Below are 19,968 nucleotides of genomic sequence, written 5' to 3'. Positions count from 1 at the left end.
AATCCCAACCACGGCACCACCTGCCTGGAGTTTGCATGTTCTCCCTGTGCCTGCGTGGGTTTCCTCCGGGTACTCCAGTTTCCTCCCACACTCCAAAGACATGCTGGTAGGTTACTTGGCTCCTGTCTAAATTGTCCCTAGTATGTGTATGTATGAATGTGAGTTAGGGACCTTAGATTGTACGTCCCCCCCCTCCCCCCCTCTCTCTCTCTCCCCCCCTCTCTCTCTCCTCTCCCCCCTCTTCCCCCCCTGTCTTCTCCCCCCCCCACCCCTCCCTCTCCCTCTCTCTCTTGTTGAATTTCTATTTTCCGTCTTTGTGTTGCAGGTTGAGGTTCTACTGGAGCTGTGCAGAGAGATCCGATCTTCCAGTCCCCCCTTCCTACAGAGACCCCCCAGCAGCTGCTCCGTCCTGGCCGACCCCCCGGTGATAAAGGACATGGTGACGCAGGAGATCCGCATGTTACTGCTGAGTGTGAGGAGCAAAGCGCGACACCAGGGCCTGTGAGTCTCCCTTCCCGGCTACTTGTAGTACATGTGACTGAGCTTAAAGTGGTTATAATGCCTAACCAGTCATCAGTACCCTCCCCCACTCCCCCCCCTTCCCCCGTTTACTTACCTGAGCCCTCATTCGATCTGCAGCTCTTCTCTCGCTTTAGTTCTGGGTCTCACACGCTTTGCTGGGGCACCAGGAGCCATTGGCTATTGTGGCTGTCAATGAAAGCAGGGCTCAGGAGCAAGCACGCACAAGTGCCCCCATAGGAAGCAGCTTTCTCTGGGGGCACTGGACAGAAAGGAGGAGCCAGGAGCGCCAGTAGGGGACCAGAGAAGAGGAGGTTCAGGGAGAGAGACCTGTGTATAAACAATACAAATTTCTGCCCTGTCAGCTCCTGCACTCTGCTTTGTATGGCTCTGCATAGCAGCATGCTTACAGTGAAACACACCCAGCACACCATTAACCCTTTGATCGCCCCTCATGTTAACCCCTTCCTCCCCAGTGCCATTAGTACAGTGTCAGTGCTTTTTACTAGCACTGATCACTGTATTGGTGTCACTGGGGATGTCAGTGTCACCAAGTCAGTTCCCCCCAGTGTCACAGTGCCCGCCGCAGTCCCGCTATAAGTCGCTGATCGCCGCCATTACTAGTTAAGAAAAAAAAAAAAAAGCCCAGTATATATACCGCCATTTGTAAATGCTATAACTTTCACGTAAACCAATTAATTTACACGTATTGGGATTTTTTTTAGCAAAGACACGGAGCAGGAGACATTTTACCCTAAATTTAAGACGAAATTTGATTTTTAACATTTTTTTTTTTTTACCGGACATGTTTATCCGCTTGACGAATGACAGCTACAGCGCGGTTGTCCAGTCCTGGGAGGGTGTCATATGTTGTCCTCCCAGAACACGCTCTCCCGGTCACCCCCTGGGGGCGCGCACCTGGCGATCTCTGTGATCGCAGTGTCCTACGGACACAGCTGATCACATGATGTGGTAACATGCCAATCAACCACCGCATTCACTATATCCGCTCTCCCCGGACCCCGCATTCACTATATCCGCTCTCCCCGGACCCCGCATTCACTATATCCGCTCTCCCCGGACCCCGCATTCACTATATCCGCTCTCCCCGGACCCCGCATTCACTATATCCGCTCTCCCCGGACCCCGCATTCACTATATCCGCTCTCCCCGGACCCCGCATTCACTATATCCGCTCTCCCCGGACCCCGCATTCACTATATCCGCTCTCCCCGGACCCCGCATTCACTATATCCGCTCTCCCCGGACCCCGCATTCACTATATCCGCTCTCCCCGGACCCCGCATTCACTATATCCGCTCTCCCCGGACCCCGCATTCACTATATCCGCTCTCCCCGGACCCCGCATTCACTATATCCGCTCTCCCCGGACCCCGCATTCACTATATCCGCTCTCCCCGGACCCCGCATTCACTATATCCGCTCTCCCCGGACCCCGCATTCACTATATCCGCTCTCCCCGGACCCCGCATTCACTATATCCGCTCTCCCCGGACCCCGCATTCACTATATCCGCTCTCCCCGGACCCCGCATTCACTATATCCGCTCTCCCCGGACCCCGCATTCACTATATCCGCTCTCCCCGGACCCCGCATTCACTATATCCGCTCTCCCCGGACCCCGCATTCACTATATCCGCTCTCCCCGGACCCCGCATTCACTATATCCGCTCTCCCCGGACCCCGCATTCACTATATCCGCTCTCCCCGGACCCCGCATTCACTATATCCGCTCTCCCCGGACCCTGCATTCACTATATCCGCTCTCCCCGGACCCTGCATTCACTATATCTGGTCTCCCGCAGTACACAGAACATAGAAATGCAATTACTTTAGTAAATATAAACTGCTAAATACCTTTTCTCATCAGCAATATATAGCTGTCTTGTGACTTCTAATAGTGTCCAGTGTCCAGCAGAGCACTGGTTAAAGATTGTAGGAGTTTTCATTTTTCTCTAGGAGGATGCAGGACCCCTGACCTCTGTCTGGACAGTGCTGATTGGCCCTGTGCTGATCGCATGCACTCTCCCAAGAAAGAAAAACACAAAGCCTCTCTAGCAATACACACCAAACTATCTTATGTCTTATCAGGACATAAGAGGGGCACACTGGAAGAAGGGGAAGATCAGAGAAGACATATGACTAGGGCCCTGGATGTTACCTGTTCGGTGATGGTCTTATGACTAGGACATTTCGGCAAAGCTGCTATGACTGTGGCCCTGTTTGTTGCCTGTTTGGTGATGATGCCATGACTGGGGCCCTGGATGTTTCCTGTTTAGTGATGGTATTATGACTGAGGCCCTGGATATTGCCTGTTGTGGTGATGGTGTTATGACTGGAGCCCAGGATGTTGCCTGTTTTGGTGTTATGGCTGGGGCCCAGGATGTTGCCTGTTTTGGTAATGGTGTTATAACTGGGCCCTTTTTAGTTGCCTGTTTGGTGATGGTGTTATGACTGGGCCCAGGATGTTGCCTGTTTAGTGATGGTGTTATGGCTTGGGCCCAGAATGTTGCCTGTTTTGGTGATGGTATTATGGCTGGGCCCAGAATGTCGCCTGTTTGGTGATGGTGTTATGGCTGGGCCCAGAATGTCGCCTGTTTGGTGATGGTGTTATGGCTGGGCCCAGAATGTCGCCTGTTTGGTGATGGTGTTATGGCTGGGCCCAGAATGTTGCCTGTTTAGTGATGGTGTTATGGCTGAGCCCAGGATGTTGCCTGTTTTGGTGATGGTGTTATGGCTGGGCCCAGGATGTTGCCTGTTTAGTGATGGTGTTATGGCTTGGGCCCAGAATGTTGCCTGTTTAGTGATGGTGTTATGGCTGAGCCCAGGATGTTGCCTGTTTTGGTGATGGTGTTATGGCTGGGCCCAGGATGTTGCCTGTTTTGGTGATGGTGTTATGGCTGAGCCCAGGATGTTGCCTGTTTAGTGATGGTGTTATGGCTTGGGCCCAGGATGTTGCCTGTTTTGATAATGGTGTTATGGCTGAGCCCAGAATGTTGCCTGTTTTGGTGATGGTATTATGGCTGGGCCCAGAATGTTGCCTGTTTAGTGATGGTGTTATGGCTGGGCCCAGGATGTTGCCTGTTTAGTGATGGTGTTATGGCTTGGGCCCAGGATGTTGCCTGTTTTGATAATGGTGTTATGGCTGGAGCCCAGAATGTTGCCTGTTTAGTGATGGTGTTATGACTGGAGCCCAGGATGTTGCCTATTTGGTGATGGTGTTATGGCTGGAGCCCAGGATGTTGCCTGTTTTGGTGATGGTGTTATGGCTGAGCCTTTTTAGATGGCGATGGGATCTGCACTGTCCCTGTGTCACTTGCTATCATTGTTCCTCAGAGGGCCTGAATACAGCCCAGGCTCTCCCCCATCTGTATTGTTCTCTGGTTAATCCCACCTGACCCAACCTATTCAGCATCTCCAGAACAACTACATGTGTCCGAGGAGAATCTTCCTGAGAGTGCCTGTAAACGCTGCCCTTCTCCAATACAATGGGCCTCTAATTGGTTATTTCATAGCAACTGGGCTGCCTTGTCAGGCATGCAATGCAAGCCAGAGGGGGCCACTTTGTTGGCAGAACAATAAAGCCATTCCTGTGTGTGTCTCCCGCGGTGTGAGCCCATCCATCCCATGTCAGTTATACCCCCCTGGACAGATAGAGGCACGTTCTGTTGTCCTTGCTCTTGTAACTGGCAGATCCCAGTCCGGGTGACGTACTTCACCCAAATTCCTAATATTAGACAGCTGGGCGCTGACACTTACTGCCCGGTGATGGATCACTACCAGTCACTGATACATTGACGTCAAGCCAGAATAAGGAGGAGAATTATACAGAATAATGACCACTTTAGAGAAGATAATGCTTTATTCTGACCATTGTAAATCGTGGAAGTAACCCTTTCCTCAACTGACTACATCTGCAGAGAACATTTGCCGATGGCCAGATGAGGTAAGGTCTGTATGTCTAGAGGCCATTCTGGGTAAAACCTGGCCAAGCATTTTTGGGGATGAAATGATTGGCGGGGATGGGCTTATTGCTGTTGTTGTCCACTGCGATAAGGGAGATCTTGGGTACATTCCTCCTCTGTAGGCCAGAACATGCACGTTCTTGGAATGTCCCTGATTGTCCAACGATCTCCATTAAAAAGATCTTGATTGTCCTGATTGTGCATACGTGGCCGACCACCGCCTGCAGGTACCTCATATATGTAATGATAAAAAATACTACTACAATCACTGACTGGCCTCCATCACATATTGTCATTCCAAATTTTACAAACCCCACCAGACCTCCCAACTCTCCACTGGGCTTCGCTGAGTATATTCTCAGCTCTTCCAGGATCAGCGTGCAGCTATATTTAGAGACTTTGCACTTCCTTCATTCCTTATACAGGTATTCATTTAGACCTCTTATTCTCAACCAGGGTTCATCCAGAGGGTGCAAGGCGTTCTTTGGGCTGTGGCTGCTTGACCTCCCATGTAAAGGGACCTTCATAATTCTGAGTCCAATGGCACCTGGCAGATCTTTTTAGCTCTCTGTAAGAGGGACTGTCTTCCCAGTAACCACCAATGTAAGGGACATTCTTCCCACTGACCACCAATGTAAGGGACATTCTTCCCACTGACCCCCAATGTAAGGAGCATTCTTCCCACTGATCACCAATGTAAGAAACATTCTTCTCACTTACCCCCCATGTAAGGTACATTCTTCCCACTGACCCCCAATGTAAGGGACATTCTTCCCACTGACCCCCAATGTAAGGGACATTCTTCCCACTGACCCCCAATGTAAGGGACATTCTTCCCACTGACCCCCAATGTAAGGGACATTCTTCCCACTGGCCCCCAATGTAAGGAGCATTGTTCCCACCGACCACCAATGTAAGGGACACTCTTCCCACTGACCACCAATGTAAGGGACATTCTTCCCACTGACCGCCAATGTAAGGAACATTCTTCTCACTGACCCCCAATGTAAGGAACATTCTTCCCACTGACCCCCAATGTAAGGAACATTCTTCCCACTGACCCCCAATGTAAGGAACATTCTTCCCACTGACCCCCAATGTAAGGAACATTCTTCCCACTGACCCCCAATGTAAGGGACATTCTTCCCACTGGCCCCCAATGTAAGGAGCATTGTTCCCACGGACCACCAATGTAAGGGACATTCTTCCCACTGACCGCCAATGTAAGGAACATTCTCCCCACTGACCACCAATGTAAGAAGTATTCTTTCCACTGACCCCCAATGTAAGGGACATTCTTTCCACTGACCACCAATGTAAGGGACATTCTTCCCACTAACCACCAATGTAAGGGACATTCTTCCCACTGATCACCAATGTAAGGGACATTCTTTCCACTGACCACCAATGTAAGGGACATTCTTCCCACTGACCTCCAATGTAAGGGGTATTGTTCCCACTGACCACCAATGTAAGGGGCATTGTTCCCACTGACCCCCAATGTAAGGGGCATTGTTCCCACTGACCCCTAATGTAAGGGACATTCTTCCCACTGACCCCTAATGTAAGGGACATTCTTCCCACTGACCCCTAATGTAAGGGACATTCTTCCCACTGATCACCAATGTAAGGGACATTCTTCCCACTGACCCCCAATGTAAGGGACATTCTTCCCACTGACCCCCAATGTAAGGGACATTCTTCCCACTGACCCCTAATGTAAGGGACATTCTTCCCACTGACCCCTAATGTAAGGGACATTCTTCCCACTGACCCCCAATGTAAGGGACATTCTTCCCACTGACCACCAATGTAAGGGACATTCTTTCCACTGACCCCCAATGTAAGGGGCATTCTTCCCACTGACCCCCAATGTAAGGGACATTCTTCCCACTGACCACCAATGTCAGGGACATTCTTCCCACTGACCCCCAATGTAAGGGACATTCTTCCCACTGACCCCCAATGGAAGGGGCATTCTTCCCACTGACCCCCAATGGAAGGGGCATTCTTCCCACTGACCCCCAATGTAAGGGACATTCTTCCCACTGACCACCAATGTAAGGGACATTCTTCCCACTGACCACCAATGTAAGGGACATTCTTCCCACTGACCACCAATGTAAGGGACATTCTTCCCACTGACCACCAATGTAAGGGACATTTTTCCCACTGACCCCCAATGTAAGGGACATTCTTCCCACTGATCACCAATGTAAGGGACATTCTTCCCACTGATCACCAACGTAAGGGACATTCTTCCCACTGATCACCAACGTAAGGGACATTCTTCCCACTGATCACCAACGTAAGGGACATTCTTCCCACTGACCACCAACGTAAGGAACATTCTTCCCACTGATCACCAACGTAAGGGACATTCTTCCCACTGATCACCAATGTAAGGGACATTCTTCCCACTCACCACCAATGTAAGGGACATTCTTCCCACGGACCTCCTGAATAATTAATTTGAGTAGCGGTCCCCTGAAACCTGAAAATTATTTATAGGGTTCCTCTGTGGTAAAAGGTTTGATAAAGGCTGATTTACACCAAGCCCGGGTTCACACTTGTGCGGTATACCGCATGTGATTTGCACAGGAACCGCAGCGCATTCCTGTGCCAATCACGTGAATTCTGCGCGGTGCAATCGAAGTTTTACATTTTGTATGGCTCAGATTGCACCACATCCGCACCAAAATAATGCAGGACCCTTTTTTTTTTTTTTTCATTTGTCCGCACTAGAATCGGATCTCACGGGTACTCACACCAATGCGATCCAATTCTGCACATCGCACCGCGTTTTGCAGACCCAATTCGGGGTGTTAACATACACACGGTTCGCATGAATGGGGTGCGATTATTATGTGGTGAGGAATTGGCACAGAAATCGGTGTGAATTCTGCACTGCATCAGTATGAACCCGGGCTTAAACTGCACCTTGCAGCACGTTTTACCAACCAATCAGAATTCAGCTTATATGGTGATGACAGTGATGGATGGCTATTGATTGGCTGCTGCGGGTCTCCACTTTACTCTTGGTTCTCTGTATCCTCTCTGTGTGTTTTGTCTCAAGTTTTTTTTTGCTGTGAAAGGTCATTGCAGCCTCATTCAGAAGAACTGTCCAGCTCTGATGAAACGTCTGATTGTGAAACACATTTGTCTCTTCTGTGAATAAACAATAAGAAAGTGAACTGCATCTATCCGGGTTATTTGTCTCTGCTGGAGAGAGAAAGCCGGGAATGAACAATGGCAACACATTCCTGAGTCTAATGGATGAGGGGGGGGGGGGACAGAGAGGTAAACAATGGCGTTACTTTCCTGGGGTGCGTGCTTAGCCTCAACCCACGCACAGCGGAGACACCGAGACCCGTTCTGATCCAATACTACCATCAAAGAATGAAAATCCAAAGCAGCCGATCAGAGTTCAATATTATGCTGTCAGATGATCCCTTCATGTTCCTGCACCGTTCACCTAATTTCTGACCTCCAGCTCCTCCCCTTTAGTCTTGCACAGGTGTACCGGCTCCTCCCCTTCAATCTTGCACAGTTCTAGCTCCTCCCCTTTAGTCTTTCACAATTGTACCTGCTGCTCCCCTTCAGTCTTGCATAGTTGTATAGCCACTTCCCCTTCAGTCTTGCACAGGTGTACCGGCTCCTCCCCTTCAGTCTTGCACAGGTGTACCTGCTCCTCCCCTTCAGTCTTGCACAGGTGTATCGGCTCCTCCCCTTCAGTCTTGCACAGGTGTACTGGCTCCTCCCCTTCAGTCTTGCACAGGTGTACTGGCTCCTCCCCTTCAGTCTTGCACAGGTGTACCGGCTCCTCCCCTTCAGTCTTGCACAGGTGTACCGGCTCCTCCCCTTCAGTCTTGCACAGGTGTACCGGCTCCTCCCCTTCAGTCTTGCACAGGTGTACCGGCTCCTCCCCTTCAGTCTTGCACAGGTGTACCGGCTCCTCCCCTTCAGTCTTGCACAGGTGTACCGGCTCCTCCCCTTCAGTCTTGCACAGGTGTACCGGCTCCTCCCCTTCAGTCTTGCACAGGTGTACCGGCTCCTCCCCTTCAGTCTTGCACAGGTGTACCGGCTCCTCCCCTTCAGTCTTGCACAGGTGTACCGGCTCCTCCCCTTTAGTGTTGCACAGGTGTACCGGCTCCTCCCCTTCAATCTTGCACAGTTGTACCCGGCTCCTCCCCCTCAGTCTTTTACAGGTGTACTGGCCCCTCCCCTTCAATCTTGCACAGTTGTACCCGGCTCTGTATTCATGTATATATTACACAGCGTTCCAACTTTTTTGGAATTGGGGTTGTGCGTGATATGAGGACATTCTGTATGTTCTCCGTAGGGGCCAGCAGAGGCCGGACCTCCACGATGTCACTGTAATCAGATTAGCCGTTGTTAAGTGTCTTATGTGGGCTGAAGGCCTCTGATCACCTTCACTAATGTCTAATCTCTTTATCCTCTTTGAGGTGGTAAGTGATCCTGAATGATTCTCTTCTGCTGCACAGGACCTGCATGGAAGAACCACAGCCGTCTATATCTGAAGGAACCTCTGTCTGTCTTGTCAGCTGTGGCCCAGCCCTGCGGGTTCTGTTCCAAATATCACGTACCTGTATGAGGAGCATGAGATGATGAGGGTGGCCTCCTGGGCAATAGCGATCCAAGCACGCCTGGAAGTTGAGGCAGGGACTGCAGGAACAATGGAAGGGCTCAGGTGCCAGGATGCTGGAACCACAAACTTGAACTTGGAAGCAATGAGGACACCCCGACCTCACCCAGACCAGTAGAGAACAAAGCCGGGTCACAAGCCAAGTTCAAATGCCCGAAAACACCAACTCACAAGCAGGAAGAAGGACAGAGACAAGCAGAGGTTGTCAATGCGTGGGCAGCGAGGTACAGAATCAGTAAGCACAGTCTTGGTCAGAAGTCCAAGCCAAGGTCAGGAACACAGGTGGGCAGCCGACATAAGCAGGCAGGGGTGATCCAGAGGCAGGTCAGACAAAACCCAGGCCAGTAACAGAGTCCAGCAGAGTCAGGATCAGAGATCTAAGCTGAAAGACCATCCAGAAATGATCCCATGCAGGCCTCAGGTTTAAATAGTCCTCTAGGCACCAGTCTTTGTGGTGGACATGCCCGTGCTTCCATGTGAATGCGTTTCTATGCACATTCGCTTTCCTGCATGCTTAGTTAGGCTCATGTGCATGAACACATGCACACGTTTGTGCCTTGAAGCTGACATGATATCCTTGAATTTTCCCCGCCTCAAGTGCAGCCCTCAACATCAACAGGGGGGGTACACATAAAATTCAATGAATGTTCAGTGCCAGAGACAGCAGACACACAATTGGACATAGTCAAAGACTATGGGCATGATGCAAGAGATGGTCAGAGACTGCAGATATGATACAAGAAATGGTCAGAGACTGCAGACATACTACAGGAGATGGTCAGAGACTGCAGACATACTACAGGAGATGGTCAGAGACTGCAGACATACTACAGGAGATGGTCAGAGACTGCAGACATACTACAGGAGATGGTCAGAGACTGCAGACATACTACAGGAGATGGTCAGAGACTGCAGACATACTACAGGAGATGGTCAGAGACTGCAGACATACTACAGGAGATGGTCAGAGACTGCAGGCATACTACAGGAGATGGTCAGAGACTGCAGGCATACTACAGGAGATGGTCAGAGACTGCAGACATACTACAGGAGATGGTCAGAGACTGCAGGCATACTACAGGAGATGGTCAGAGACTGCAGACATACTACAGGAGATGGTCAGAGACTGCAGACATACTACAGGAGATGGTCAGAGACTGCAGACATACTACAGGAGATGGTCAGAGACTGCAGACATACTACAGGAGATGGTCAGAGACTGCAGACATACTACAGGAGATGGTCAGAGACTGCAGACATACTACAGGAGATGGTCAGAGACTGCAGACATACTACAGGAGATGGTCAGAGACTGCAGACATACTACAGGAGATGGTCAGAGACTGCAGACATACTACAGGAGATGGTCAGAGACTGCAGACATACTACAGGAGATGGTCAGATACTACAGGAGATGGTCAGAGACTGCAGACATACAGGGGACCGTCTGAGACTGCAGACATAGTACAGGAGATGGTCAGAGACTGCAGACATGATACAAGACATGGTCAGAAACTGCGGACATTGTACAGGAGTTGGTCAGAGACTACTGACATGCTAAAGGTGTTGGAGAGTAGGGCCATGCTATGGGAGTTGGAGACTGAAGACATACTATGGGAATTGTTGGAGACTGGGGACATACTATGGGATATGTTGGAGACTAGGGACATGCTATAGGAGTTGTTGTAGACTGAGGACATGCTATAGGAGTTGTTGGAGCCCTCCCCCATGTATAAATCGGTGGTGATCACTTTTCAGAGGGTCTTGACAGGCAGTGAGGAGGTGTTGTGTCACCTCCTCACCATCTGCTTTTAACATCTTGAACCCTGCACTAGCTCATGGCCATCATTTGCATTGCATGCAGTAGCGGGGCATGTGCACAGCAGCCTCATCCACTTGAATGGGTTGCGATCGGTGGGCAGTAACTCCTGCCAAAAGCAACAGGCAGCTGGGGGAAGCCGTTGGGGGGGCAATAAAACCGCATGGTTCTACTGCCCCCCCAACCGCTAGTATGAACATGCTCAGTCCTAACATCCTTACAATGGGTTTCTTCTTAGCAGTACCAGTATCTCATTCTGAATCCTTACAGCCTCTGTGCTGGGATCCCACAGTGCCAACGTCTTGGTGCCCAAACAAAATGTACTTTTTCGGTTATGGAAGTGTCTGGAAGGAAAGTTGTCTGTGTTGGCCACCTACTAACCCACCTGATGTCATTATATTGCAGTGACGAGGACCAGGCGCTTTCCAAGTACAACCCAAAGGTGGTGACATATGTGATGGGGCCCGGCCGGCCGGAGAGCAGAGCCCAATCTAGAGAGAGCCGATGGGGCCGACCAATGAGTGCAAGCCGAGCTGGAGATGGGCGGTGAGCACAGAGAGGAGTCATGGGGGCCAGTGAACCTAATACAAAATACATGTCTGTCTCCAATGCCCAGCCTTGTTCTGCTGTTGAGACAACACGTTGGCTGGGGGAAGGAGAGGGATGTAGTATAACCCACAGGGCCATAAACACTTCTGCCATTTTTCTTCAGGTCCTAGTATTAGAAGTACCCTACTTTGTCTGGGATTCTGGACATATGTTGAAGTGGTCCTATATCTGTCCCTAGGACCACTGCAAAGAGCGGGCCATTATAGAAGAGTGGCAAGAAATGTGCTATTGCTACAAAAAATGAAATAAAGAATACACAATTGATGTTCACCAAATCGCATGTGGCAGAGTCCCCAAACACATGGAAGAAGCTTCTCTAGTCAGATGAACTTTTTAGCCATCATGTGTGGTGCAAACCAAGCACTTCACATCACCCCGAGAACACAATCCCCACTGTGAGGCATGGCGGTGGCAGCGCAGAGATGCTTTTTATCGGCGGGGTGTAGAAAACTGGTCAGGATTAACCACCTCCCGTCCGGTCGTTGTATATAAATGTTGGGTGTATATAATGTTGGGTGTCGTTGTATATAAACGTTGTACAGTCAGGTCCATAAATATTGGGACATCGACACAATTCTAACATTTTTGGCTCTATACACCACCACAATGGATTTGAAATGAAATGAACAAGATGTGCTTTAACTGCAGACTGTCAGCTTTAATTTGAGGGTATTTACATCCAAATCAGATGAATGGTGTAGGAATTACAACAGTTTGCATATGTGCCTCCCACTTGTTAAGGGACCAAAAGTAATGGGACAGAATAATAATCATAAATCAAACTTTCATTTTTTAATACTTGGTTGCAAATCCTTTGCGGTCAATTACAGCCTGAAGTGTGGAACGCATAGACATCACCAGACGCTGGGTTTCATCCCTGGTGATGCTCTGCCAGGCCTCTACTGCAACTGTCTTCAGTTCCTGCTTGTTCTTGGGGCATTTTCCCTTCAGTTTTGTCTTCAGCAAGTGAAATGCTCCATCGGATTCAGGTCAGGTGATTGACTTGGCCATTGCAGAACATTCCACTTCTTTCCCTTAAAAAACTCTTTGGTTGCTTTTGCAGTCTGCTTTGGGTCATTGTCCATCTGCACTGTGAAGCGTCCAATGAGTTGTGAAGCATTTGGCTGAATATGAGCCGATAATATTCCCGAAACACTTCACAATTCATCCGGCTGCTTTTGTCAGCAGTCACATCAATAAATACAAGAGAAGCAGTTCCATTGGCAGCCATACATGCCCACGCCATGACACTACCACCACCATGCTTCACTGATGAGGTGGTATGCTTAGGATCATGAGCAGTTCCTTTCCTTCTCCATACTCTTCTCTTCCCATCACTCTGGTACAAGTTGATGTCGGTCTCATCTGTCCATAGGATGTTGTTCCAGAACTGTGAAGGCTTTTTTACATGTCGTTTGGCAAACTCTAATCTGGCCTTCCTGTTTTTAAGGCTCACCAATGGTTTCCATCTTGTGGTGAACCCTCTGTATTCACTCTGGTGAAGTCTTCTCTTGATTGGTGACTTTGACACACATACACCTACCTCCTGGAGAGTGTTCTTGATCTGGCCAACTGTTGTGAAGGGTGTTTTCTTCACCAGGGAAAGAATTCTTCGCTCATCCACCACAGTTGTTTTCTGTGGTCTTCCGGGTCTTTTGGTGTTGCTGAGCTCACCGGTGCGTTCCTTCTTTTCAAGAATGTTCCAAACAGTTGTTTGGGCAACGCCTAATGTTTTTGCTATCTCTCTGATGGGTTTGTTTTGTATTTTCAGCCTAATGATGGCTTCACTGATAGTGACGGCTCTCTGGATCTCATCTTGAGAGTTGACAGCAACAGATTCCAAATGCAAATAGCACACTTGAAATGAACTCTGGACCTTTTATCTGCTCATTGTAATTGGGATAATGAGGGAATAACACACACCTGGCCATGGAACAGCTCAGAAGCCAATTGTCCCATTACTTTTGGTCCCTTAACAAGTGGGAGGCACATATGCAAACTGTTGTAATTCCTACACCGTTCACCTGATTTGGATGTAAATACCCTCAAAGTAAAGCTGACAGTCTGCAGTTAAAGCATATCATGTTTGTTTAATTTCCAAGCCATTGTGGTGGTGTATAGAGCCAAAAATGTTAGAATTGTGTCGATGTCCCAATATTTATGGACCTGACTGTATATGCAGTGCAGGGTTGGGTGGCCGTTTATAAATGGCCTCCCCTCCCCCTGCTTGTGTGCGCCCCCTTGGAGCGCGCAGCACTGCGATCTGGTGCCCGCTGTGTCCTCCGGACACAGTGGAACCCTGATTGTCATACGGGACCTCTGTGCGAGGTCCCGATCATGTGATCACTGATTGGCCAATCAGTGATCACATGCAGAGTAGTAAGGAAGATGTCACTTCTGACATCATTGCTTACTACGTGTGAAATCTGTGAATGATCACAGAGATCACATGGTACAGGGCCATTCACAACAGCCTTGTACCATGTGACAAGCTGTGACCAATCACACAGTATTTCTCAATGGCTGCAAGAATTCAGCCAGTGAGAAGGAGAAATTACTGCTTTTACAGCCTTTATGGGTGTAAAAAACAAAAAAAACAATCATAACCCTCCACAAGTGGTATAGTGTCACCATGGTGACACTGTACTGCCAGGGTGACAGTATGTAAAAAAAACCAAAAAACACAAATAATAATATAAAAATGTAAAAACAAAATGTTTAAACATTTATAATTTTTGGTTATAAACTAATTTGGGGTATTTTTTTTTACTAAAAAGATAACGGAATATATTTTGGCCAAGATGTATGATGAACTATTATTTGTTTGCAACATTTTATAAGAAAAACACTTTTTTTTTTTAATTTTTGGACTTTTTAATTTACATAACAAAAAAAATAAAAATCCCAGTGGTGAATAAATACCACCAAAATAAAGCTTTATCTGTCTCAAAAAATCGCTAAAAAATTCATATGGGTACAGTGTTGCATGACCGCGCAATTGTCATTCAAAGTGTGATAGCGCTGAAAGCTGAAAATTGGCCTGGACAGGAAGGGGTAAACGTGTCCAGACTTGAAGAGGTTAAAAAAAAAGATGGCTGCCATTAAATATAGGGAAATTCTTGAAGAGAACATTTCAGTCCGGCAGAGAAATCAAGACTGGGATGCAGGATCACCTTCCTGCAGGACGATGATCCTAAACATACTGATACAGTGATACTGGAGTGATTTAGAGAGAAACATTTAAAAGTGTCGGAATCACCCAGCCAAAGGCCAGACCTCAATCCAGTTGAGAATCTGTGGCGTGACTCCAAGATTGCTGTACACCAATACAGCCCATCTAACTTGAAGGATCTGGAGCAGCTTTGCATGGAAGAATGAGCAAAAATCCCAGGAGCTCGATGGGACATCCTGTCCAACAAGAGACTTGCAGCTGTATTTTGCAGCAACTGGTGGCTCTACAAAGTACAGCATTGACTTTTGGGGAAAAGGAAGGGGTGGGGGGGGGGTGAATACTTGGGTATACTCAAAATGTCTGTTTTGTTTTGTCTTAATTATTGTCAACAATAAAAAATATGTTTCCACTTCAAAATCATAGAGACGTATACATCAATGGTACAAAACCCCACCGAAAAGTCCATTTTATCTCCAGGCTGTAATGCAGCAAAATGAGAGATAAACACCAAGAGGGGGGGGGGGTTGAATACTTTTGCGAGGAACTCTGTCCTATCTCGATATCTCATGCAGTGCAATAGTTATGTAAAGTACAGGCGTACTTCGCTTTATGAATTTAATTCGCTCTGCGGGACTTTTTGTATATCGAGAAATTCATAAACCAAAACGCTGTTTCCCAAAGGAATGCATTGAAAACCAATCCGCTCCGGAGGTCAGAAAAAAATGGGGGTTTTTTAGTCAAAACTCTTTATAAAGTGCACTTTAAAGGCATAAATACTGTACAGGGACATGATTTAAAAAAATTTTTCTAAATGCATTGAAAACCAATTACAGTATTCCATTCCGGAGGTCAGAAAAAAGTAAAAAAACAATTGTGTTCAAAACTCTTTATAAACTGCATGTTTAAAGGCATAAATACTGTACAGGGACATGATTAACCCCATCACGCCTAAGGGTAAAACAAATCTAAACGCCTGAGCACAATTTTGCAATGTTGACCTGTGTTAGTAAAACCGTACATATCATCACAACTACTTTTTACATCCAGGTGAATTATACCGTGTTTTTTTCAGGAACAATTGGTGGTAAATGGTAATGGATATCTCCTGATTTTTGTTTTATTATCAAAGGAAAACTGGCCCAAAATAGTAAAAAAAAATATATATATATATTTTTTTTATTTAGCAGTTTGTTTCTTGTTACTACCATAACCTACCACCAACAAACAACCCAAAATAAATTCTCCAGCTCTTGACGATCGTAGTGATACCATATATGTGTATGTTATTTGTTGTTTGTACCTGTAGTTCAACCCAGAAACAATAGTGCGCATTTTGTTTTTGTCCTTTTTTTTTTTTTTTTTTTTTTTTTTTTTTTTTAACCTAAAACACACTGACACCAATTTTTTTTTTTTTTTAAACCCTGACCTTTTGACCTTAACCTTTGACCCTGACCAAAACGCTAACCCTGGCACTGAACTAGATCAAACCTTGATCTAGATATTTTTTCTTTATTTTATTTTGTAATATTTATTTTATTTTTAACAAACATTTTTTTTATCTCTCTATGACAGGAGTTAGAGAGATACAATGTATAATGGGATGTATATAATGATACAATGTATAATGGGATGTATATAATGATACAATGTATAATGGGATGTATATAATGATACAATGTATAATAGGATGTATATAATGATACAATGTATAACGGGATGCGTATAATGATACAATGTTTAACGGGATGCGTATAATGATACAATGTTGAACGGGATGCGTATAATGATACAATGTTGAACGGGATGCGTATAATGATACAATGTTGAACGGGATGCGTATAATGATACAATGTTTAACGGGATGCGTATAATGATACAATGTTTAACGGGATGCGTATAATGATACAATGTTTAACGGGATGCGTATAATGATACAATGTTTAACGGGATGCGTATAATGATACAATGTATAACGGGATGCGTATAATGATACAATGTATAACGGGATGCGTATAATCATCCAATGTATAACGGGATGCGTATAATGATACAATGTATAACGGGATGTGTATAATGATACAATGTATAATATGATGTGTATAATGATACAATGTATAATGGGATGTACATAATCATACAATGTATAATGGGATGTATATAATCATACAATGTATCTCTCCCCTCCATTCATAGAGAGAAAAAACCAAGGGGGCCGGGCTGCACAGTGACTGATCACTGTGATAGCCAATCAGAGACTCTCACAGCGACCATGTGACCGGGAATTGGGAGTCCCAGGTCTCGACCATTAGAACGGGACCCGGGGCTCTCAGTGACACCACGGTCTTTGTGCTGGGAGCGCGCCGTGCGGCGCGCTCCCAGCACAAAGACAGGTACGCAAATATGCGGCCCCACAGACAAAAGCCTAGTTCTGTGAGGTCGCATATTTGTGTTATGTCGGCGTGAAGGGGTTAAGCAAAAACTGTAAATGCATTGAAAACCAATTAATCTGTTCGTATTGCAGAACAAGTTTGTAAACCGAGCAATTGTTTTCAATGGATTTTTATTCGTAAACCAAAAATTACCTGAGGCGTTCGTAAACCAAGGTACGCCTTTATCTGTGTACTTTTATTTCCTATGTTCTTTGTTGTTGATGATGGAAAGTTGATCCGACTCTCCTTCCTCTGCAGACCCCTCTCCTCTCTGTCCTCCGGCTCCAGCATCGAGGATGACCTGGAGGAACTGAAGGACAAACTCAAGATTTCTGACATTGATGAGGTTGTACGACACCTTCAGTAAGTGCTGGGACTCCAGCCCCCCCCCCCTCCCCCCCCCCTCCAAATTTGGAAGAGTATTTTTTTGTCTATTGTACAGGGTTAAAAAAAACATAATTTAGGTTATTTATTGATTTTAAATGACTCTTCTATACTGAAGAACACGTCGAAGTGGATGTGAACACAAATCTTATATAATCTTTAACATGTTCATGTAATTTCAAATGTTATTTTCAATACTTTTAAATCTGCAGCTGACATTTATAGTGATATTTAGGACAAAAGAAATAAATAACAAACATGTCATACTTACTTGCTCTGTAATAGTTTTCCAAAGAGCAGCCCTGATCCTCCTTTTCTGGGCTTGCTCCTGTCCATTCACACACAGAGCTGCTGCTTGGCCCCACCCCTTCTCTCTCCTAATTGTCTTACGGGCTGTGATTGACAGCAGCAAGAGCCAATGGTACCCGCTGCCCTCTCAGCCAATGAGGAGGGAGCGTCCCTGGAGAGCCAAGGCTCTAGTGCACATCGCTGGATCGAGATGGGGCTTAGGTAAGCGCTGAGGGGGCTGCTGCATACAGAAGGGTTTTTTTTTATCTTCATGTATAGAATGCATGAAGGTAAAAAACCTTAAGCCTTTATAACCACTTTAAAATATTCCCTGGTGATGCTGCCATAAAGATCCTTGTTTAGGCAACTCCTGTTATAGGATGACAGCACTCTGCCCCTGTGTCTCAATTGTGCTCCTGTGTTGTCACCCTGTCATAAGAGTTACTTTGGAAACTACAAGTGGCCATTTCAGCATACGTTACACAGATGTGTCCCACTTCTGTCACCATCAGGATCCCTGACCTGAGAAATGGCATGCAGGCATTGTGTCCTTTATGATAGATCATGAAACAGGCAAACTAAGGGGGAGAGATTACTTAAACTGGAGCACTCAGAATCTGGTGCCGCTGTGCATGGCAGCCAATCAACTTCTAACTTCAGCTTGTTCATAAGCTTTGACAATAAAACCTGGAAGCTGATTGGTTTCTGTGCAGAGCTGCGCCAGATTTTTCACCATGCTGTTTTAGTAGATAACCCCCTAAATGTCTTTCAGTTAGGATGTACTTTAAGGTTTCATTGGGCCCTCCTGTTACTGTGGAAGGAGACCCAAAGGAAGGGATAGAGGGACCAAGCAGAGTTTCCTTACACGAGACCTCAAGGAATGAAGGATGACCAAGAAAGTGTCTCTTTCCACAAGGTTTGGAAGAGATGAGGGAACCAAGATAAAGTCTACTTACTCTAGACCAGGTGGATGAGGGAAAATGACCAAGCAGGGATCTCTCCTCACCAGGCCTGGAAAGTCTGGGGAACAATATGAAATCTCTTTTCACTAGACCTGGATAGATGGAGGGTGACCAAGCAAGGGGCTCCTCCCACCAGATCTGGAGGGGACCAAGATAAATTCTACTTACACAAGACCAGGAGGATAAGGGAGAATAGCCAAGCAGGGGTCTCTCCTCACCAGGTGTGGAAAGTTTGTTGGCCAAGATGAAGTCTCCTTAGAGTCCTGAAGAGATGAAGGGTGACCAAGCAAGGGTCTCCTCCCACCAGAATGGGAGAGGATGAGGGGACCAAGATAAAGCCTACTTACACTAGACCTGGAGGATGGGGGAAATGACCAAGCAGGGGTCTCTCATCATTAGGTCTGGAAAGTTTGGGGACCAAGATAGTCTCCTTACACTAGACATAGAGAGATGGGGTGTGGCCAAGCAAGAGTCTCCCCCACCAGATCTGGAGTGGATGAGGGGTCCAAGATGAAGCTTGCTTCCATTGGACCGGGACAATGAGGGTAATGACCAAACATTGTTTCTTCTCCACCAGGTCTGGAAGGTTTTGGGTACCAAGATGAAGTCTCTTAACACTAGACCTAGAGAGGTGGTGGGTGAGCAAGCAGAGGTCCCTTGCCTCCAGGTGTGGAAACAATGAGGGGACCTAGATAAAGTCTCCATGCACTGGACTGAGAGAATGGAGGAAGATGACCAAGCAGGTCTCTCTACCAGATCTGAAAGGTTTGGAGATGGGGGTGACCCAGCAAGGGTCTCCGACCACCAGATCTGAAGGGGATGAGGGGACCAAGATAAAGTCTGCTTACAGTAGACCAGGAACAAGGGGGGTAATGAGGAAACATGGGTTTTTCTCAACCAGGTCTGGAAGGTTTTGGGTACCAAGATGAGTCTGTTTGCACTAGACCTAGAGAGATGGTGGGTGACCAAGCAAGGGACTCCTCCCACAAGATCTGGAGGGGATATGGGGACCAAGATGAAGCCTGCTTACACAAGACCTGGTGGACAGAGTAAATGAGAAAGCAGGAGTTTTACTCCACCAGGTCTGGAAGGTTTGGGGACTAAGGTGAAGTCTCCTTACACTAGACCTAGAGA

At 47.0% G+C, this 19,968-nt stretch overlaps 1 protein-coding gene across 1 annotated transcript in view; it reads left to right on the top strand.

The window, feature by feature from the left end:
* The first annotated feature begins 292 nt into the window (after nt 1-292).
* CCDC24 (coiled-coil domain containing 24) overlaps nt 293-19,968 on the top strand; it is a 35,704-nt gene continuing 16,028 nt past the window's right edge. The window contains exons 1-3 of the mRNA XM_089668179.1: nt 293-501; nt 11,396-11,536; nt 17,459-17,563. Of these exons, the coding sequence (XP_089524305.1) occupies nt 437-501; nt 11,396-11,536; nt 17,459-17,563 (311 nt within the window). The 5' untranslated portion in view covers nt 293-436. The remainder of the gene's footprint in view (nt 502-11,395; nt 11,537-17,458; nt 17,564-19,968) is intronic.

Source organism: Staurois parvus, unplaced genomic scaffold (assembly GCF_062004578.1).
Source record: "Staurois parvus isolate SC_StPar_1 unplaced genomic scaffold, SC_StPar_1.0 ptg003925l, whole genome shotgun sequence".
Taxonomy (NCBI): Eukaryota; Metazoa; Chordata; class Amphibia; order Anura; family Ranidae; genus Staurois; species Staurois parvus.
Note: the sequence above shows the minus strand (reverse complement) of the source record. Positions and strands in the feature narration are given on the sequence as shown.